At 38.9% G+C, this 22,488-nt stretch overlaps 1 protein-coding gene across 4 annotated transcripts in view; it reads right to left on the reverse strand.

Annotated features, from left to right (window-relative positions):
* Positions 1-22,488, reverse strand: part of SCML2 (Scm polycomb group protein like 2) — a 218,216-nt gene that overhangs the window by 107,570 nt on the left and 88,158 nt on the right. For all 4 annotated transcript variants that reach the window (XM_069100712.1, XM_069100713.1, XM_069100711.1 and 1 more), the window contains exons 6-7: positions 20,311-20,399; positions 5,579-5,822 (exon numbers count right to left, since the gene is read on the reverse strand). In XM_069100712.1, the coding sequence (XP_068956813.1) occupies positions 5,579-5,822; positions 20,311-20,399 (333 nt within the window). The remainder of the gene's footprint in view (positions 1-5,578; positions 5,823-20,310; positions 20,400-22,488) is intronic.

Here is a 22,488-nt window from a genome sequence, read left to right on the forward strand (position 1 = left end):
TACTGGGGTATAGAAAGCCATCTTACCCAACTAGAAAGTTAGGGGGCTCAAGAGGGAGTATATAGGAGGGAACAGATTGGGGGAAGGGGTATTCAGTAGGCTTGCTATTTTGGGGTGGGTGGTAGGGGAAAGACAGGGAGAGAAAAAATTGTAACTCAAAATCTTGTAGAAATGAGTGTTGAAAACTACAAGTTTTTTAAAAAAATAAAAAGGAAAAGGACCTATATGTACAGCTCCTATAAGCAGCTCTTTTACTAGTGGCAAAAAACTGGAAACTGGGGAATGGCTGAACAATCCAGACTGAGGGAGCACTACTGTACTATAAGAAATGATGAGCAGAATGCTCTCAGAAAAACCTGGGAGGACTTACACGGATTGATGCAAAGCGAAATGAGGAGAACATGGGGCACAGTAAGAACAATACCATGATCAACTGTGAATATCGTGGCTACTTTCAGCAGTACACAGAAGGATCAAAAGTGACGTCCATCTCCAGAGAAAGAACTGATGGAGACCGAATACCGTTCAAAGCGTGCTTTTTTTTTACTTTCTTTTTGTAGGGGAGGTGGGTGACTCGGTCTTTTCTTTTACAGGACGAATATGGAAAGATATTTTGATTTCTTGCCATCTCAGGGAGGAGGCAGAGGAGGAAAGAAGGAAGAGAATTTGGAATTCACAATTTAAAGAAATGAATGCTGAAAATTGTTTTTACATGTACTTGGGGGAAAAATAAAATATTAAGTAAATATAGTTTTAAAAAAAGAAAGTAATCTCTAGGGCAAAGTTACCAGCAACTGGAAGAACCAGAAAAGACTTACTACAAACAGTGGGATTTTATTCTTTTGCAAGAATTAAGGGAAGGTAAGAGAGGAAAGAGAGAGGAACACTTCACTTAATTGGGGGAGAGGGGGGTGAAAGGGGGCCAGTCAGTACCAAGATGGGAAATGGGACGTCTGGTTCAAGGAACAGCAAGTAGGTCACTGCAGCTAGATCATAAAACAGGGAAAGAGGAATAAAATATAACCAGACTAAAAAAAGGGAGGAAGGGGCCAGGTTTAAATGACAGGTCTTTTTTTATTTTATTTTGGAAGTAAAAGGGAGCCACAGGAGCTCATCCAACAGAAGAGTAATGTAGGCTGACCTACACTTTAGAAAAATCATCTTGAGACTATGCCTGAAGTCCCTAAATTATGCAAACTCGACCTAAAAATACTCTCCAGGGTCTATACTCCAAAGAAATCAAAGAAAGACAAAAAGGACCCAAATTTACAAGAATGTTTAAAGCAGCTCTTTTTCGTGGTAACAAAGAAGAGGAAACTGAAGGGGTACTAATCCACTGAGGAATGGTTGATTTAATGATGGTATATGAAGATCATGAAATGACACTGTGCTATAAAAAATGGCAGAAGGGATTCAGAGACACTTGGGCAGATTTATAGGAGCTGATTTAGAGTGAAGTGAGCAGAACCAGGAAAACACCGTACAGAGTGATAGCAACAGCGAACAACGATCAACCCTGACAGAATTAGCTCTTCTCAGCCATACGATGATCTGAGACAATCCTGAAAGGTTCATAATGGAAGATATTATCCACATCCAGAGAAAGACCTACAGCATCTGAACTGCAGACTGAAGCACACTATTTTCACTTTTTTTTTTTAGTTTTTAGTTTTTCTTTCTCCTGATTTTTTTCCTTTTGTTCTGATTCTTCTTCCACAACATGACTAACATGGAAATATGTTGAACATAATTGTACATGTATAACCTATGTCAGATTGCTTGTTGTCTTACGAACGGGGGAGGGAAGGGAGAGAAGAAAAAATTGGAACTCAAAATCTTAACAAAAATGATTGTGGAAAACTATCTCTACATGTAATCAGAAAAAATAAAATACCATAAAGTGAAAAAAAAGAAAAAATGAAAAAAATTAATTACTCAGCAGCTAAGAGAAGCATTAGAGAGGGTACTCTTAATGCAGAGACCAAGCAACAGGCTATTTAACACAGCAGTCCAAGAAGAGGAAATAAGGGACTAAACTAAGGCTATGGCTGCATAACTGCAGAGAAAGGGACAAACATGACAGCAGAAATTACAAGATATGACAATGGACTACGTGGGTGTAAGAAGTCAAGCGTGACATCAAGTTAGTGAACTGCATGACTAGAAGAATGGTGATGCGTAATGATGCAGGTGTGTTAGAAGACATGTTTTCCCACACCGCAGCACCTGGCTCACACTCCCTCTCTCCACCTTGCCCTTACGTCTGAGGATATCGATCCACTTGCTGATGACCCCACAAACAAGTGCCCTGGCTTTCCAGTTCAAGCTCCTCATTTCACCTCAGCCAAACAACGGAAACTTATCTTGAAACCCAGAAGTGTGGCATTTAGGTTACAAGGTACAATCAGCATAACTTTTCTCAAATAATTCTAAATTGTTTTCCAAATTAAGTGGAAAAATTCACATTTCCAACCGTATCTTAATACACTTTTGTTCCTACAGTACCCCAAACACCGAGAGCTTCTGACTTCATCTGTCAGTTTCGCTAGGGTTAAGATTTTAAATCTCAGTTACTGTAATTTACCTTATTCTCATTATTGATCTTTTATGGCTGTTGACTGTTTGCCATTCTTCTTTTGGATGCTTTTCTCATATTCTCTGACCACGTATCTATTGGTTCTTAGTATTACATGTTTAATTCCATTATCTCATAGATGTTAAACTTTTGTGAGAGATACTTGATGGGAAGATTTCCCCCACACACAATTTCCCTCCTTATCCTAACTGTATTTCATTCAAGAAAAAAAGCTTTCCAACTTTCTATAACCTTTGCCCGTCAGACTTACTGACTAGGCCTGGTTCACATGCCATGGCCTAAGTGGAGTCTCTCCTGATCCCCCAGTTATTATTAGTGTTTGCTTCCTATTAACAGGAATATGTTTACATGTTGTAGTCTTCAGTCCACGAGGACAGGGGCTGGTTTGTTTTTGTCTTGTCCCTCGGCACATCCCATAGAGCAGGTTCCTAATAAAGGCTTTGTTACTTGACCAAAGACTGGCACCATGTATTGGTTCGGCACAGCCTGTGAGCCCCAGACATCAGTTATTTCTGGTACAGACAGCTAGACCTAACTCCTAACCATCTCTACACACTTCCCTGCATTTAGAGTGACAAGACACTGACATCACACTTGCCCCTTACACATGCCATGCCTCATCAAAAGACACTGGAGGGCAGAGGCCCCAATCAATTGGTTCTTTCTCCATTCCATGGAGGCAGACTTATAGCTGACATGACCTTTTTCCCTGACGATTCAGAATTACTATCTGCTCAAGCAAAAATCTCATTCCGTACCACTTCTTCCCATACTCTCATTATTCGCCTCAGCACGTCTTTGTTCCATTACACTCTGGAATACCTGATCTATTATTTAAAACAAACACGCTTCCCTTAGTTCCAGCCATCTTCACCCCAAACGCTTACCTTCTTCTAGTGCTAACAGAAACCCGGCTCCCTTCAAAAGACACTGTATCTCTGGCTCTCCTCTAATACTAGGTGCTCATAGTCTCATGCACCCTGGACCCATAGGATAAAAAAAATTTGGGGGGGTAACCAGATTCAAAAAGTTAAATGCTTTAACATCCATGTGGCAGGAGGTCTCCAGCGGAGACCTACGGCTCTACTGTTGGCCCTGTGCTGTTTAACATTTTTATCAATGACTTTGATGAAAGCACAAGGAGGGATGCTTATCAAGCTGGAAGAAAACCCAATGGACTCGGCATTGAGCTAAACATAATAAGACAAAATTTGGCAGAGAGAATGAAAAGTCAACTTCATAAATATAAGAAGGGAAGGCAAGGTTGTACAGCAGCTGTTCTGAAAAAAGGCCTGGAGATTTTAGTGGGTTGGAAGGTCAATATGAGTTAGTGTCACGTGGCAGTCAAAAAACCCTCGTGCAAACTTGGGCTGCGTCACCAGCAAGAAGGAGGAGATAGTCCTACCGATGTGGAACAATACCACGCTCAGTTCTGGGGGCCACAATTTAAAAGGTATGCTGATAAAGCTACAGTGTTGTCCAGAGCAGTGGGGCCAAATTCAAATGGAAATGAGGGTCACTGAACTATATACAAGGATCTCTGCAGGCCACAGATTGGCTTAGAAAACCACATGCTAAAATCATTTATGCTTCTCTGTATTTTGACTTATTTTGTTTATTATTTCCCAGTTACATTTTAATGAGGGTCGGGTTGCACTTGGGAGTGCTGTGGGACGCATGAGGCTTGTGGGACGCCTATCTGACACCTGCTGTCCAGAGGAAGGTAGCCATGGTAAAGGGCTCTATAAAAGGGCAGGCTGAAATAACAGGATATTCAGACTGTCTATCAGGTCTGTAGCCTTGACGTCATTCATGCCTCTTACCTTTCCCTTCCCACCAAAACTTGTTGACTCTACCTCCACACCTCCCTCTTGCTCTCCATTCACAAAGCCATACCCTAGCTCAGACTTTGACATCACCTCTCATTGGGACTATGTGAATCCTAATCCCAATTAGGTTCCCTGCTTCCAGTCTCTCCTCTCCAATCCACCCTCTCCACAATTATCACAGTAATACTTCTATAACAAAAGTCATGTAATTCCCCTGCTCAAAAATTTCAGTGGCCCCTCACTGCTTAGAGAACACAATACAAATTGCACAGTCCGACATTCATGAATACCACAAAGTGGGTCTCGTCCGGACAGCTAACTACTTCTTACAGTTAACATTCTATCTCATCTCCTGTGCCTTCACCCAAATTGCCGTCCTCTTTCCCCCTCCTGTTCCACATCCCCTCGCTCCCAGGGCCTCCTCATACCTGGAACACGTTCCCTCGCCACATGTAACTCTCAGAATCCCAAGGCTCCTTCCTGCCTCGCCTCTGTCGCTGCCGCCTCCGTGAAGACTTTCCCACATTTCTCCCCTTCTTATGCGCTCTCTTCTAATTCAGATTACTTTGTACTTACTTATCTATATCTACATTGTATCATCCCAATAGAATATAAGCTCTTTTAGGGCAGGGACGATGTCATTCTGATGCCTTCCCAGTGCCTCTCACAGTGCCTTGCATACAACAAGCATGTTTGGTAAACTGAATATATTAGTCATTTCAGCTATACATAAGCATAATAATAATAGAACCTCTCCCAATAAAACAAAATACATAACACATACATTTAAACAAATAATTATTTCACAACTTTAATATATATATGTGTGTGTATATATATATATATACACACAGTCCCCAAGATTCAATTCAAACAATATTTATTGGGAGAGAACCATGTGAGGCTTTGTGGAAGAAAAATAAATAAAAATACTAAGAGATCATATCACCTAAGCCACACACTTTATAGATAAAGGAACTGAAGCCAAGAGAGGCAAACAGGTTCACCTCAAGTAGCTAGCTAGTTTTCATTCTGTGTGGCCCTGACCATCCAGCCTAGATCCTAAGCGTTAGCAAACTCAGATATTAATATCAGAAAGCCTTAGAGAATTCACGACTTTGAAACAAGTTCATACCATTACTAATTGGCTTACCATTATTTCCTGGTGGTTGCAACGCATCTCCTGTTAAGTCACACCACCCAACTGGGAAGATATCTCGAGAATCATACTTGCACCAATAATCAAATGCTCCTCTCCAGCCATCAAATGTAATAAAAACTTCATCTCCTTTAACATCTCCAACAGTTGCTGGGCAAATCAAATAAGGATTCTTTTTGTCTATTGCTTCAAGTTTCATTCCAATTTTTAAAAGATTTGGGGCTGGTTTTGGAGGTTCCTACCAAAACAAACAAAAGATAAAATTTAAATTGCTAAGAAAACTTTTCAATCATTTTTATTTTTTAATCTTTAGGAACCAAAAAGTAACGTCCATATTAAATTACACACAATACAATCAGACATTTGGTTACCTGGAATTGAGTTGAAAACAAGTAGCATGGGAATATCTCTCCCAGCAGCTGAAATAAAAGCTATATACAAAAATTCATGAGACCTGAGTAGGAGCTCCTTGGCCCTTCGTTCAGAAACTATTTATGCTTCTTTTAGAGGTGTTTAAGTCTAGGTCACAAATTAGGAATGGGAAGAAAAACATATATAAGCTGATTAACGGCAGTGAAGCATTGATATTGACTATTGTCAATAGCAAAAGAAGTGATTTTTTTTTAATTTAAAGAATGACATTCTGAAGTCATTTAATATAGGAATAAAAACTACACGCGTCAGTAATTCCTACAGACTTGACTGTATTTGTCTTTTCACAAATAATACCAAGTTATCACGAATATACTGGGATTGTTTCTGTTAACAGTTAAATTAAGTGGAGTAGATGTATGGTATGGCAGATACAATGCTGGACTCGGGAAAACCTGAGCTGAAATCCCCTCTTACACACTCTGTGTGATCCTGGGAAAGTCTCTGTAGCTTTTATGGGCCTCAATCAACTCCTTGGGCTAGACTACATTAAAAGGGGTAAAACTTAATGTTACAGATGAAGAAACTGAGGTCCACAGAAGTGAAGGTCAAACACGTAGAATTAGAAATGAGATCTGGACCCAAGTCGTGAGTCCAGAGCAAGCCATTTCCTGCACCATTCCTTTGGGGCTCGGCTTACATAAAAAGGGGAGAGGGAAAAGGGAGGTAGATAATAGTTATTTCTATGTGTCTTAAGAATTATTTTTATTCTGCTCTTCCCTCGGGGGACTGAATTAAACAATGGACACTGATAGCTAGCTATACTTCTTCCCAAATTTATATGCAATCAGATAATCTATCTCCTTCACCGAATCCCTTTTCTAAATTCACTGCGGCACTCGACTCTAGCATGAGCCCTTATTACTTTTGTCTATAGACTGTAACAACAAACTCCTAACCAATCTCCTCCCTTCAATGCCTATGTCATATTACTCTTCCTAATATATAAACTATGCCACTCCACTGCTCAGAAATATTCAGGGTCTTCCTACTGCTTCGTAAATTAAGGTCAAACTTCTTAAGCAGCCATTCAAGTCCTACAATCAAACCCCAACCTTTCCAGTCTTACCTCAAACTACTCTCCACATGTATATTATACTTCATCCAAATTAGGCTATGCCAATCCCCTTCCTTGAACCCTTTGTCAAGATCTTCCCCTGTATCTGCAATGCCTTCTCTCCAAACCATTCACACCTGATGCACATATATCCATCCTCCAAAGACAATTTCTCTTCTTTTCTTTTTTTTTGGAAGGGGGAAGGCAAGGTAATTGGGGTTAAGTGACTTGCCCAAGGTCACGCAGCTAGTTACTAAGTGTCAAGTGTCTGAGGCCAGATTTGAACTCAGGTTCTCCTGACTCCAGGGCTGGTGCTGTATTCACTGAGCCACCTGGCCGCCCCATCCAAAGCCAATTTCAAATGTCCCCTCTGGAATGAAAATTCCCCTTAACTTGATAATCCAACAGGTTCATTCTAAAAATTCTTCAATGGTGTCTTAAGTAGTAGTGAATATCACCCAAGCATGGTTTTCCCCTTTTAAAACGTGTACAAAAATTGCTTCTTTAAACTTTTACATAACATCCCACATAGAATATTGCTAATTATTTTGTAAAGAGTTTTATAATTTTATTTTCAGAGCTTTTAGAATTATAGATAGAATTGAATTTTATGTTTTATAATTATAATCATATAATGTAAATTTTCATTTGCAGCCTTTCTTGGTAAAAGTCATCACTGTGTTTATTATAAACACTTTATGAATAAATCCAAAAGAGTATGAATGAGATCAACATGGAGATTCACAATATATTTTTGATAAAAGGTATTTGCAAAACAAAACACGTTGGGAACCACTGTGCTAGACACAGGCAGTATATCCCACCTTTGAAATCTCATAACATTTTGTATAATTCCTTATATGTATATTATATATACTTATATTTTACATATATTATATATACTTATATTTCACTTGTATTGAATGTATTAGTAGGGGCGGCTAGGTGGCGCAGTGAATAGAGCACTGGCCCTGGAGTCAGGAGGACCTGAGTTCAAATCTGGACTCAGACACTTAATACTTAGTAGCCTTGTGACCTTCAGCAAGTCACTTAACCCCAACTGCCTTGCCCTTCCCCCCTTTCCAAAAAGCAAAAGGAAAAAAAAACATATATATATATACATATATATATATATATATATGTATGTATATATATAACACACACATATGTATATGTTTGTACATAATTTTGCCCCTACTGGGACTGTAAAATGTGACAATACTACTTACAGAATCTAATTTAGAATTGTTGTAAAGGTCAAACAATGATATACATAACATTCATCATAAATGTTTAAGAACTGGATAAAGGTCCAGTTATAATAGTAATAGCATTATTATTGTGAGGTCCTTATAGAGATACACTGTGCCCTATTTATCTGTCTGTACCTCTCACAGAAACTAGGATAGTACTCTCTCTGTTAAGGACTTAAATATTTCCTGAATAAATTAGGATTCTAATGGCTTTGTGATTTCCAGGCAGTGCCAGGTAGCACTTCATCTATTGGGTAGGGGCCTCACGTCATATTAAATTATGTAGAGACACAATACAAACACACAAACACACACAACCGCAATTATCCTATCACATTTATTTCTTCTTCTAGGAAAGAACAAAATTTAGAATTTAGAATTAGAAAGAACAAAAACATTTAGAATAAAAAAAGCAAAGTAGGTAAAACCTGATATAATATTCCTTCTCCATAAAAAACAGGGTATGGGAGCAGCCAGGTGGCTCAGCGAGTAAGAGCACCAGCCCCAGAGTCGGGATGACCTGGGATCGAATCCAGGCTTAGACACTTAGCACCACACCCAGAAATAACTGGCCGTGTAACTTTGAGCAAGTCACTTAACCCCAATTGCTTAAAAAAAAAAGACAGGGTATGTTATTTCTAAATATCATCACAAAGCAGTCTCTCAGAACTCTAAATCTCAAATATCTACCTTTAAGGTTCAAAGTTAAGAGGTGTTTCATATTCAGTAACTATACTTACTCCAAAAAAGAAAGCCTTCTAAAAAAAAACCAACAGCCAGGAAGTTTTCATTTTCACACAGAGATCTTTTTAAAGACAAATGAATTAAAGCACATTGTTCTCACATACACCAAAATGTTTATAGCAGCACTTTTTATATCGTAAAAAGAATAGTAAACAAAAGATACCCATCGAGTGGGGAACGGTTAATCACACTGTACTGCACAGACTGACCAGACAGCCTATCTTTTGCCTCCTTTTGTATCCTTCATGCTTAACAAAGAACCCAACATTAGTTAGGTAAGAGCTCAATAAATGTGTCGTTGACGATTGATGAATAATGTAATATGACTACTCCACGATACAACAAAAATGCCCAATACAAAGAAGCACAGAAGGATTTACACAATCCGATGCAGAGTGAAGTATGTAGATCCAAAAAACAATATAAATGATTACAACAATGTAATAAAGAATCACAAAACAATGAGTGGATGCTGCAAAATTACAAAGAAAAAGCGTAGTCCCCAAAAAGAGCTACAAGAAGATACCCTCACAATATTCCTTTGTGGAGGTGGGAGGGTTATGGGTGTGTGTGGCATACTGCATATATTTTCAGACTTTTCAAAAGTATTGATTGGTTTTGCTGATTTTTTCTTTAAAAATTTTTCTCTTTTAAAAAAATATCATTAAAGTTAAAAATACTGTGTTATATAGAAAACATCATGTGGAGGGAAATGGAGGAAAACTGTGAGAAATTTTAGTGATATAATAAAAGGTTATTTATAAAAACAAAAAAGAAATTAAGAATGTCTTTAAAAACAGAAGGAAATTTTTTAAATCTATGTGGGTACTCTAGGTGGAGGTGTGAACTCATAGTGCATAATCTTTGATCCTGCAATATCACTGCTAGGTCTATGTAACGGTAATGGGATTTGAAGATCTTCCATGCCCCTTGAACTTGTTGACGCAGCAGGCATAGGTGGGGCAGGAAGGAGCTGGAGCCGAGGAGGCAGGCTGGAGCTAGCACGGTGACTAGAAGCTACAGCGGTGGCAGCACCAACTCCTTTTTTTTTTTGAGCCAGCCAGAACTTCTACTAAGGACTCCAGCTGAGGACTCCCAGGGTTGGGAACTGCAAGGGACCTGAGCTGCATGGAGGATGAGCAGTTACCTGAGTGAGGAGAGGAGGATCTTTGCCTGAAGTAGCCTGTTCTGTTTTGAAGGCTTGAGAATGTGGGTGTTTGCTGCATTAACTACATGTGCCAACTCCATGGCTACTGCGATGACTTTGACTTTCTGGTTTTGGAGCTCCGTTTTCTGGTATCTGAATAAATGTTCTAGCTATGTCCCCCATGTAGAGAGCCTGTTAACATTCTGTGATTAATAACCATATCAGCATATTTATAGTTACTGTAGGCATTGTGAATACTGCATTGTTGATACAGTCTATATGCGAAAGAGAGTAAAGAAAAGGGAAAAGGACCTATCTACACAAAAATATGCATAACAACTCTTTTTGTTGTAGCTGAGAATTGGAAATCAAAAGGATGCCCATCATTTGGGGAATGCCTAAACAAGGTACGATATGTGAATGTGACTGAATATTATTGTGCTATGAGAAATGAGAAGCAGGATGATTTCAGAAAAACCTGGAAAGAGTTGGTTGAACTGATCCAGAGTGAAGTGAGAAGAACGAGGAGAATGTTGTACATAGCAACAGCAATATTGGAAAATGAAGAACTGAGAATGATTTGGTTATTCTCAGCAGTTACAATGACCCAGGACAACCCCAGAGGACTCATGATGCATGCTATCTCCCTCCAGAGAAGGAACTGATATTGTTTGAATACAGACTAAAACATGTTATTTTTCATTCTTTTATTCTTTTTTTATCTGTCTTCTTGAACAAATGACTAATATGGAAATGTTTTATATGATTGCACATGTATAGCCTGTATCAGATTGCTTACTGTCTCAGGGAGAGTCTGTAAGGGGAGATAGAATTTGGTACTGAAAAGTTCTTTTTTAATGCTAAAAAATTATTTTAACATGTAATTTGTGGGGAAAAAAATTTTTTAAGTCTATGTTGGATACTCAGAACTACATGTATCCAGCCCATCTCTTGCCTAAGCTTTACTATCACATCACCAACTGCCTACAGGACATTTCAAAATGGATATCCCAAATACATCTCAAACACAACATGTTTAAGACTGAATTATCTTTTCACTAAACTTTCCCCTCTTTGCAACTTCCCTGTTTCTGTTAAAGGCACCATTCAACATCTAAGATCTGTAACCTAAGCATGATCTTTGACTCTTTCTTCTGCCTCAACCTGTTTATCCAGTCTTTTGTCAAATCTTGCTGTTTCTACCTTCACAAATTATCTCATGTCCAACCCCTTCTCATTAATCAGTTACTCCCTGGTTCAAACTTTTATCATCACTTGCCTAGATTATTACAAGTCTTTTAATTGGCCTCACTGGCTCAAGTTTCTTCCCACACCATTGTACATCTTACTTCCAAAGGAAGGATTCTTAAACACAGATCTCACATGTCTCTCTCTTTCAGTGGCTTTCTATTGCCTAGAAAATAAAATACAAATGCTTCTCATTAGCCCTACTCAACAAACTACCTTTCCATCCTCATTAGATATTAGTTCTATTCACACCTGGTGAAGTCCAATGAGCAAGGCCTTTGCTCTCTTGCCTAGATGCACTGCACTGGTCATCCCACATGCTGAGAATGTACTCCCTTTCAGCATAGCTCACAGAGTTCTCTTCCTTTAGGATGAGGCTAAGGCATCATATTTTTTACAAACCCTTCCCTGATCTTCCCTACTGTTAACAACCTTACTCCCAAACTACATTATATTTACTTTGTGTGCATGTATTATTAATTTTATAATTATAAAACCCTAATTTTATATGTACTTGTCCATCTCCCCCTTCCGTCCAACCCTTCCCCATTACAATGTAAAGTTCACTGCAAGTACATATTGCTTCATTCTTTTGTACTTGTGTCCCCAGCACCTGCCAATAATGCCTGGGGCCTCGCAGGCACTTAATAAATCCTTATTTATTGCTTGATTGCAACAAAGCACTATTGCAGGAACACAAGAAGTAATACCGAAGTCAACGTTCAAATCTTACTCTTGCTAAAACGTCCCAATGCCGAGCACCACTATTTGTAAGCAGAAGAACCGAACAATGAGCTTATTGCTGTTCGACCACCACACATTCAGTAAGCATTTACTGAGTATCGGTTTCAGGCAGTCCAATAATCTTTATATTATCTCTCCTGGATCTATTTTCCAGGTCAGTGGTTTTTGCAAAGAGATGTTTCACATTGTCTTCTATTTTTTCATTCTTTTGCCTGTTTTATAATTTCGTGATTTCTCATAAAGTCATTAGCTTTCATTTTCTCCATTCTAATTTTGAAGGAATTATTTTCTTCAGTGATCTTTTGGACCTCCTTTATTCATTTGGCTAATTCTGCTTTTTTAAGGCAATCTCCTCATTGGTCTCTTGGGACCACTTTTGACATTTGGATTAGTCTATTTTTTAAGGTGTTATTTTCTTCAGTACTTTTGGAGGGGGGTCTTCTTTAGCAAGCTGTTGACTTCTTTTTCATGATTTTCTTGCATCACCCTCATTTCTCTTCTCAATCTTTCCTCTACTTCTCTTAACTTGATTTTCAAAATCCTTTCTGAGCTCCTCCATGATCTGTGACCAATTCATATTTTTCTTTCTTTTTTTTTTAAGCAATTGGGGTTAAGTAACTTGCTCAAGGTTACACGGCCAGTTATTTTTTGTGTGGGTGCCAAGTATCTGAAGCCAGAACAGATACCGGGTCTCCCAAGAAGCCGGGGCCAGCACTCTTACTCACTACACCACCTGGCCGCCTCTCATATTTTTCTTGAAGGCTTTGAATGTAGAAGCTTGGACACTGGGTTGAGTAGAAGCAGGACCTCCACTGGGCTCCAGCTTCCACCTTCTCCAATACATGTAAAAGGGATTCTAAACAAACTTTGGAGGTGCAGAACCCACAAAATGACACAGAGAAGATAACCTCTCACTGAGGACAGGCTGGCAGGCTGGCAGAAATCGGCCAGCACAGGGCTCTGGGAGCCGAGCCCAGGCCCATGCCAAGGCTTTAGCCCTAGGGCAGGCCTGACCAGTCGCGGGACAGGGACCCCAGATCAGCAGCAGCTGTGGCCATTTCCAGTTTTATCAACACACAGATGCGAAGGAAAAAGTGAGAGGTCAGTGCAGTCTGGACTTTGGGACCCAGTAAGTGGGAGTGCGTGGCTTTTGCTCCCGGGGCGAGAAGCAGCTGAGACGCAGGCACAGCCAGCCAGCACAATGTGGCAGCTTCAGCTCCTGGCCTGCAGACTTTAGGGGAACCAAGCACCAGTCTGAGGGGTAATCGCTCTTGCTTTAACCTGCTTGGATCTGGAATGCAGTCTACAGTGGAGGTCCTGGGGTATGTGTCCAGCTTGCCAGGGCGTGTGGAGGCCTCAGAGAGGGCACCCATCTAATACCTCCGGCAGCTGAGAAAACCCCAGCGTTTGGACAAAAGCTCCCCTGTCTGGTGGCAGAGTCCTACTGTGGCAAAAAGCACAGGGGTCAAGTGACTGAGGGGCAACATGATCAGGCAAAAGAAACAAAGCAGACAGAAGATTCCAACATTAGACTCCTATTTTGGGGACAAAAAGGAACAAAGCATGGAACAGGAGGAAGACAGTGAAGTCAGAACTCCTGCACCAAAAGCTTCAAAGGAAAATACAAGCTGGTTACCGGCCATAGAGGACCTTAAGAAGTAGATAAGAAAAGTGGAGGAAAAATTGAGAAGAGAAATGAGAACAATGCAAGAAAATTATGAAATGAGAGTCAACAGCCTGACTGAGGAAAATAACACTTTAAAAAAACAGACCGACTCAAATGGCAAAAGAGGCTCAAAAAGGCAACGAGGAGAAGAATGCCTTAAAAAGCCAAATTTGCCAGATGGAAAAAGAATCTCAAAAGCTCAATGAGGAGAATCATTGCTTCAGAATTAGATTGGAGCAAATGGAAGCTAATGACTTTATGAGAAATCAAGATACTGTTAAACATATCTAAACAAATGAAAGAATAGAAGGCAATGTGAAATGATTCATGGGAAAAACCACTGACCTGGAAAATAGATCCAGGAGAGATAATTTAAAAATTATTGGACTACCTGAAAGCCATGATCAAAGAAAGAACCTAGAAATCATCCTCCAGGAAGTTCTCAAAGAAAACTGCCCTGATGTTTTAGAACCAGAGGGCAAAATAGAGGTTGAAAGAATCCACCAATCACCTGCTGAAAAAGATCCCAAAAAGAAAACTCCTAGGAATGTTATAGCCAGGTTCCAGAATTCCCAGGTTAAGGAGAGAGTATTACAAGCAGCCAGGAAGAAACAATTTGAATATTGTGGAAACACAATCAGGATAACCCAGGATCTGGCAGCTTCTAAACTGAGTGATCGAAGGGCTTGGAATATGATATTCTGGAGCTGGGATTAAAACCAAGAGTCACCTACCCAGCAAAACTGAGTGTCATGTTTCAGGGGAAAATATGGTCATTCAGTGGAATACAGGACTTTCAAGCATTCTTGCTGAAAAAACCAGAGTTGAATAGAAAATTTGACATTCAGATACAAGAAGCAAGAGAAGCATGAGAAGGTAAACAGGGAAAAGAAATCATAAGGAACTTATCAACGTTGAACTATTACCATTCCTACATGGAAAAACAATAATTGTAACTGATAAAACTTTTCTCCGTAGTTGAATGGAATAGAAATAGAGATATATGTGTGTGTGTGAGTGTATATGTCTATATATGAGGGTATATGGGCATATGAATACATATGTGAATGTATGTATATATGTGTACAGGTATACATAGATAGAGGGCACAGGACCAATTTAACAGGAAGGGATGATACTTAAAGGGTGGAATTAAGAGGTGAGAGAGGAATATAATGAGAGGAGATGGGGAGAGACAGAATGGGGTAAACTATCTTCATATAGAAGAGGCAAGGGAAAAATGGTTACGATGGAGGCGAAGAATAGGAAGGCAAAAGAGAATGGGTCAACCTTATTTCCATTGAATTTTGCTTGGGGAGGGAATGAAATATAGACTAAACAGGGTATCTCACCCTTCAGGAGAGTAAGGGGGGAAGGGAATGTGAGGGGGGATGACGGAAGGGAGGGCAGCCTGGGGGGGAGGGAAGTTGGAATCACCCACTTTTGAAAAGGGATGGGATCAAAGTAGAGAATAGAACAAGTGGAGGTGGGATAGAAGGGAGGGAAATGTAGTTAGTCTTTTACAATGTATCTACTATGTTACCGTTTTGCATTAGCCACACAGGTACAATGTATACTGAACTGCTTATCTTCCCAGTAAGGGTGGGTGACAAGAGAGGAAGGGAATGAATCTGGAATTCAAAGTTTTAAAATCAAATACTCAAATATATATAATATATACATATACACTATTATTAATACTATTTTACATGTAATTGGGAAATAAGATATACAGGCACTGGGGCATAGAGATCCACTGGCAAAGTCGAAGGGGGTATGGGAGAAGATATGGGAGAGAGCAGATTGGAGGAGGGGATATCCTGTGGGATGGCTATTTTGGGGGGTGGGTAGGGGAAAAACGGGGAGAAAATCTGTAACTCAAAATCTGGCGGAAATGAATGATGTAAATCAGAAGTTAACAAAGCATTTGAAAAAAAAAAGCTTAGACGCTATCATCTTCTGGCTGTATGTTTTGATCTTCTTTGTCACCAAAGTAAGATTCTATAGTCTGACTCTCTTTACAGTATTTACGCATCTTTCCACCCAAATAACTGACTTTCTACCTCCCTGTCAAGGCAGGACTCTGCTTCCAGTTGGATCCCCTACAGTCTGTGGGCCCAGAGCACTGGAAGCAGCTGCTGTTGCCGCCTCTACTGCCCCTCTCACCCAGAACCCACAGAGCTCCCCCACTAATCTCCACGCGGTTCTCAGCTTTTGTAGATTGAGAAACCTGTAAATCACCACAGCTGCCCGCAGTTCAGTCACCTGAGGCCTGCACCCAGCACAGCCCACACCAGAGTGCGCTCCACTTCCAGTCTGGTGTAATATACCCTTTCTGCTGGCCTGCCACCTTTCCTTGGGCTGGAGACGTGTTTCACTCTATCATTTTGTGGGTTCTGCAGCTCTAGAATTTGCTTAGTTGGGGCGGCTAGGTAGCGCAGTGAGTAAAGCGCTGGCCCTGGAGTCAGGAGAACCTGAGTTCAGTTCCGACCTCAGACACTTAACACCCACACAAAAAAACTGGCCGCGTAACCTTGGGCAAGTTACTTAACCCCAACTGCCCTCAAAAGGAAAAAAAAAAAAGAATTTGCTTAGCCATTTTTTTACACATATTTGGAGGGGTCTTGGGGCAAGCTCAAGGAAATCCCTGCTTTTACTCTGTCATCTTGGCTCTGCCCCCCCATGCATCATTTTCAACATACAATGTGAAAAGACAAAATAAAATAGAACCTTTCCTCAACCTGTTTAATCCTCTTAGGAAAACAGCATGAACACAGACAGTAGAAAAGAGATATAAAGTAATTTGGTAGAGAAAACATTAGCAACATGTTGGGAGTGGGAAGGAAAGAACAGAAGTGGTGAACAGGAGTAGAAAAAGTCTCATTTAGGAAATAATATAATTTCTGAATAAGACAATATTAAGATGATATTTTGTTTGCTGGTATCATGTCAGTCACACAAAATGAAATACAAAGCAAAAGTAATGCTGTTGAGACTCCTAAGGTTAACTATCAGATCTAGCAGTAGCATTAAAATATAAATGAACAAGGAGTGGTGAGCATTTTGAAAATAAAGACTTTTCTGAATCTATTTACAATACATAATTAAAAAGCAGCATAACATAGCCAATAGCAAAATAACCTAACAAACAGGAAGATCTGAGTTCAAGATCTTGCCAACATATGATAAGCTTGCATAACCACTGACAAGTTACATTACCTCTACGTATCTGGTTAATATTTAAGGTTATATACTGGCGAAGGCACCAACCTGCATGAGCAGAGGATATTTCCTTATCTGGACATTCCCTATGCCAATATAATCATAAATCTGGCGCCCATCCTTCTTCACAAATTAATGAGAATGCTTGTCTTTTAAAGGTTTTTTTTAAAAAAATGTCTTCTATAATCAACATACAATGAATATTTTTAACTGAATAAAGGTATAGTGCTACCAAAAAATGGTAAAGTGAAGAAAGCAGTTGTTTTTTTTAAAAATGCTACACTTTCGGGAAAGCTGGCACAAAGTAAGCCACTGATAATCCAGAGTTTATAGTCATTTAGTCTTCAGAATTTTTCATCCAAACTCCAAGGCATGTTTTCATTAAAAAAAAAAACTTTTTTATAGGGCTAAGGGATGTCTACTGCTGCAAACAATATACAAAAATCTCGTTTAAAAAAATGTTAACCTACTAAGGTTGGGGAAACTAGACAATCACTATAAAAAGATTAATGCCTTTTCTCAGGTTTTCTCTAAGGACAACTCAGAGATTGTTACAGAAATGTCTCCCTCTGCTGCTTAAAAGAGAGAACCATTTTTCCAAAACTAAAAGCATAAAGCTGAAGTAAAACATGTTATGGATCAGAAGAGCCGGAAGGCTTTGTTCACTTTGTCATTATTTATTAAGAAAAACTCGTCCTCTAATGGACAGTACTTCCCAAATATGGTAATAAGTATATAAAGGAAACAGACCACCAAGTAAAACAGGTATTTCTATTTTGAGTTTCAGGAAAATATTCTTAAAAGGAAGGGTCTATTAAATAATTAAATTATATTATAAAGACAACACTACCAATGATCTATGAAAGAAATTTTGGTTAGGTTTTTTTCTTTTTTAAAAAAAGTATTTTTTTATTTCTCAATTACACGTAAAAACAATTTTTTATATTCATTTTTTATAATTTTTTAGTCCCAAATTCCCTCCTTCCCTCTTTCCTCTACCCCCCTACTTGGGAAGACAAATTGAGGTTGTTATTTGTCATTTGTTTTCTGAAGATGACATTATCAATGACATCACAGATGAACTATGCATGAATTGGATTAAAGCGAGGCAGAATTGCATCACATTGATCACCTTGCCTTCTCTTCCTGAGTCAACAAAGTCCAGTGGTAAGACAAAGGTCAGGACCACTGGGCTAGTCCAAGATTCAGTTGACCTCAGCATCTTCCATGTCTGACCCAGATCTAAGCACTCCACACTACCCACTTTAGCTATAGGCCAGGGAAAGTCTTCACGCTTAGGGCTGACATCCTCTTAACTCACCAAGAGGTGTGAAACCTGTCCGTTACTCTCATCCTGATTTTAACCTGACAGCGAAGACAGTTTACCGGGATGTGGCCACTGAGCACACTACAGCTTCTTGGAGCCACAGATGACTGTTGGATGAATCAAGCTGACACCCAATGTAGATAAGCAGCCCTGAAAAGGGCTTAGTGAAGCCTCATACCAGAGGTGCTAAACCCCAGAAGGCAAGCCCTCTGGTATCAACTATATATGTGTAATCACGTAAAATATATATCCAAATTTATTTCAATTACTTTTTTTAAAAACTGGGATTTTTAAAAATGCATTTTATTTTATATCATTTGTCTTTATAGCTATTCATTTTGGAAAAGAAAAAAACCTCCTTCCACAGTGATTCCTTCTAATGAAAAAAATAAATAAAAGCAAACAACAAAATGATCACACCTAAAAACGTACACAATTATTCTATCCCTGTGGTCTCTTGACTTTTTGCCCTTCTTTTCCTCTTGAATGTCCAGGGTGGTTCTAGTTTATCAGACTTAATCCATGAGAATTACAGTGTGACATCTGGGTCATTCCCTCTTCCAATATTCATCACTCTTACTAAATGACCAGGCTACTCCTTTTTCCAGAAATAGTCAGACAGAGATGATGCCATTCTGATGTCTCAGAATCTCAGAGTTAAAAAGAAACTGGGAGGCCACCTACTATATATAATCAGATGTAAAAATCTATTCTATAGTAAGTCATCACCCAAACTTTACTTGAAAACTTCCAGGGAGAGGGACCCACTACCTCCTAAGAAAGCTCACTTTTCTCTTGGGTAATTAACTGTTATGAAGTTTTTTCCTCACCTCATGCCCAAATCTGCATCTTTACAAATTCCATCCACTACTTCTAAGGGACCCCTCTGGGACCAAGTAAAAGTCATTTATTCAACCTCATATGTAAATTATTTTTGGTAATATGCTTAAGTCAATTAACACCAACTATATATTTTTCTGTTGCCTCTGAAAGTAATCTGAAATTCTGGTCCTTCTGAGAATCTAGTGATCCAGGACAGTGGCACTGAATAAATACTATCAACACAATATTGTTTAGAGAATGTCAGAGCTAAAAACACAGGCTTCAGTGGTGACGGTCATTGAAAAACATAACATCACTTCCCAAACCCAATCAATCTACTTTACTTTCGATTCAATTCTTATTCTAATTAATGATGCATCTGTAGTGCCTGTCCAAGATACATAAGCCAACATAGTAATTCAAAAGACTGCCCATCCCACTACATACATAAGGATAATCTTCGTCCAACTGTGTGTATACGTATGGGGGGGGGGGTGTCTATGTGTGGGGACTGCTAAGATGTTCTCTTTTCCACAGTCCTGTAATACCCCAGGGCGTGAAGCAACTAGAAAGACACTATCAAAAAGAACATTTGGTAAACCCTACCATCTACAGATGATTCCTCTTCTATTTGGACTGTGCACAGGATATGGCCAACAACATGTGAGGAAAGCCCTGCTCCAGACAGCTATTTCATCACAACTCTACAAGCAATGTGTTTCATTACTTTTTATTTATTTTTTTGGTTTTTTCTGTTCATTTATTATCTCTCAATTTGGTAGCTATGAGGTTAAGCATTTTTTTTCAGTGCTTATTGACAATTTGCATTTCTCCTTTCTAAATTGTCTATTCTTATTTACATTATAGTTTTTAAATCCAAAGACAGTAAAGTATTGTTAATTATATTCTGGCTAGTTTTATAACATTAACATTTCAGTTAAAATTAATTTAAAGTAATATTTTCTTACTTTTTTATACTAAGGAAAACAACTCAGTATTTTCATAAAATAATAAAATAAGGATCCAACTGAAGGAAGCTTGTTTCATGCTGTCTTTCTTCTTACCTTCTTAAAGAATGTTGCAGGTGCCATTTCAGCTCCATTCAATGTTCTTAAGAGGAACATCGGCCAAGATGATGCATTCATCTGAAATCCTGTTTAATTTAAAAAATGAAGCTTTAATAAAAAATTACAGTATGTAGTTTTTCAACAAGTTTAGAAAACTGACCAAAGTGCCAGTAAGAAGGATACTTCACCATCATCCCTGGAAGTATAAATATCCTACCCAAGGAATGAGAGGATGAAGCTGATGCTCATGTTATACCGGTACAATGACCTATGACTATGGTGAAAACAAATAGTAAAAGTCATTCTTCAGAGTCAAGTTGAACCGCGAGGCTGACAAGATGCTAAATGCAGGTTGTGACCTCCATCCCCAAACCTCTAACAGCTGCAATAGGGCAGTAACAGTAAAAACAACAGCTGTGTAAAGACCTTTTCTTATTACTTTCTGCACCATCAGGATCTCTTTTTCATGCTCTGTCCCAACCTTTCTGTGGCTCTCTCTCCTCTGAGGAAAAATATATTCCAGTTTTTGCAACCTCTTCTTCAATGGCCTCTAAAGATAATCAGCTATACCAGATGTCAGCCATAAAGATTTAATAGGCGCTCGTCTTTTTCTGTTTCTTAAAGCTGGGTCTCCCTATGTCATCCAGGATGGAAGGGGAGGGGTTATTCATGGGCCTAATCCCACTACTGATGGGCTCCACTTCTGACCTAGGTCAGTTTGTCCCACCTTAGGCCACCTCGTGGCCGGTGCAGACTTCTGCCCAAAGGGCATGGCCTCCTACTGCTAAGAACTGCAGTGTAAGGGACACACAAGCCTCAGCCTCCTGGTAGCCGCAAATACAAGTGTGCAAACATCCTGCTCGATTAAGGGCCTCTTTCTCAGCCAGCTCTGGAGCTAATCATGGCACCTTTAGCACCTGGCCTAGGCTCAACAGCTGCCGTTCTTCTTAGAGATGATCAGTTTCTCCTTGGCAGCTGCTCATCCTGACTCTGGAATTGAGAAGTATTTGTGTGTATATATATATAAAACAGCTCAGTGTCTGCACTAAGAAAGGTGGGCCCGCAAAACACTTACAATAAATAAGTGAATCCGGAGGGCCAAAAAAAAGATTCACAAAATTAACAAAGAGAAAACTACGTAAGGAATAATGTTTTACCAAAAGGTGGTTTGTGAATATACCCAAGAAAGATGTGTGAAAGGAGTATGTGACTTAAACACAGATCTCTAATCAAAAGGCATTTCTCTGCATAACAGCCAGATATGAAAAAACAGTGCGTATACGGGCGAGCATGCACACACACAAGCTTGCTCTAATAACGCCCTGTACTTCTCACTTAGTCAACAATTTCAACTTACTAGTTTGTGCTCACTTTTTTCTTCTATATTTTATTATTTTAATGTGACTGAAGAAATTAAATAGTCCTTTACTATTTGATTTCAGTGGAACTGAAATTCAACTATGTAGAGAAACCAAAGTGATAAAAATTAAATATGGAAAAAACAAAAACTAAACATGGGGGAAAAGTGAAGCAGTCTAGTAAATATAAGCCTTCAAAATTCAGGGTAGATATATGCATACAGGATCACATACTTTAAAAATTAACAGAAACATTCATTAAAACTGGTGGGAATTACAAGAAACATTAGCCTATACTAAGTGCCTGGCACATACTGTATGCTCAATAAGTACTTGCTTATAGACTGGTTCAAAACCTAAACTGGAAAATTAAAGGCATTAAGACCACATTCAGCTGTAACTTTATATTTCTTAGAGTTTTTTACAACTAAATGCACTTTATATATGCACTATTTTATAAATGCACTATAAGCATGAGGAAAAGAGCCCAAAAGGTGAACAAATTTTTAAAAAGAATGAGAATACAAAATCTAATAGTATATTTACCACTCCAGTAAGAAAAATGAATATTTACTTCTGAATAAGAAAATTAAAGTATAGGAAAGCAGCAAAAAGAGAGTTATACTCAACTCTACCCTTAAGTTAACGAGAAAGAAAACTAAAACTAACCACTAAATATATTCTACAGTAAAGTCTTAAGTGCAGTTAACAATGTAGCAAGGGACAAGATTTTATGTGAAGAACATGTATCCACATCAAACTTAAAATTTTAGAAAAACTGAAATTAGAGAACCATCTGCCTGGTCTTAGCTGACTT

Source organism: Petaurus breviceps, unplaced genomic scaffold (genome assembly GCF_028583685.1).
Source record: "Petaurus breviceps papuanus isolate PSGF00001 unplaced genomic scaffold, PetGlider_PUasm1.0 419, whole genome shotgun sequence".
Taxonomy (NCBI): Eukaryota; Metazoa; Chordata; class Mammalia; order Diprotodontia; family Petauridae; genus Petaurus; species Petaurus breviceps.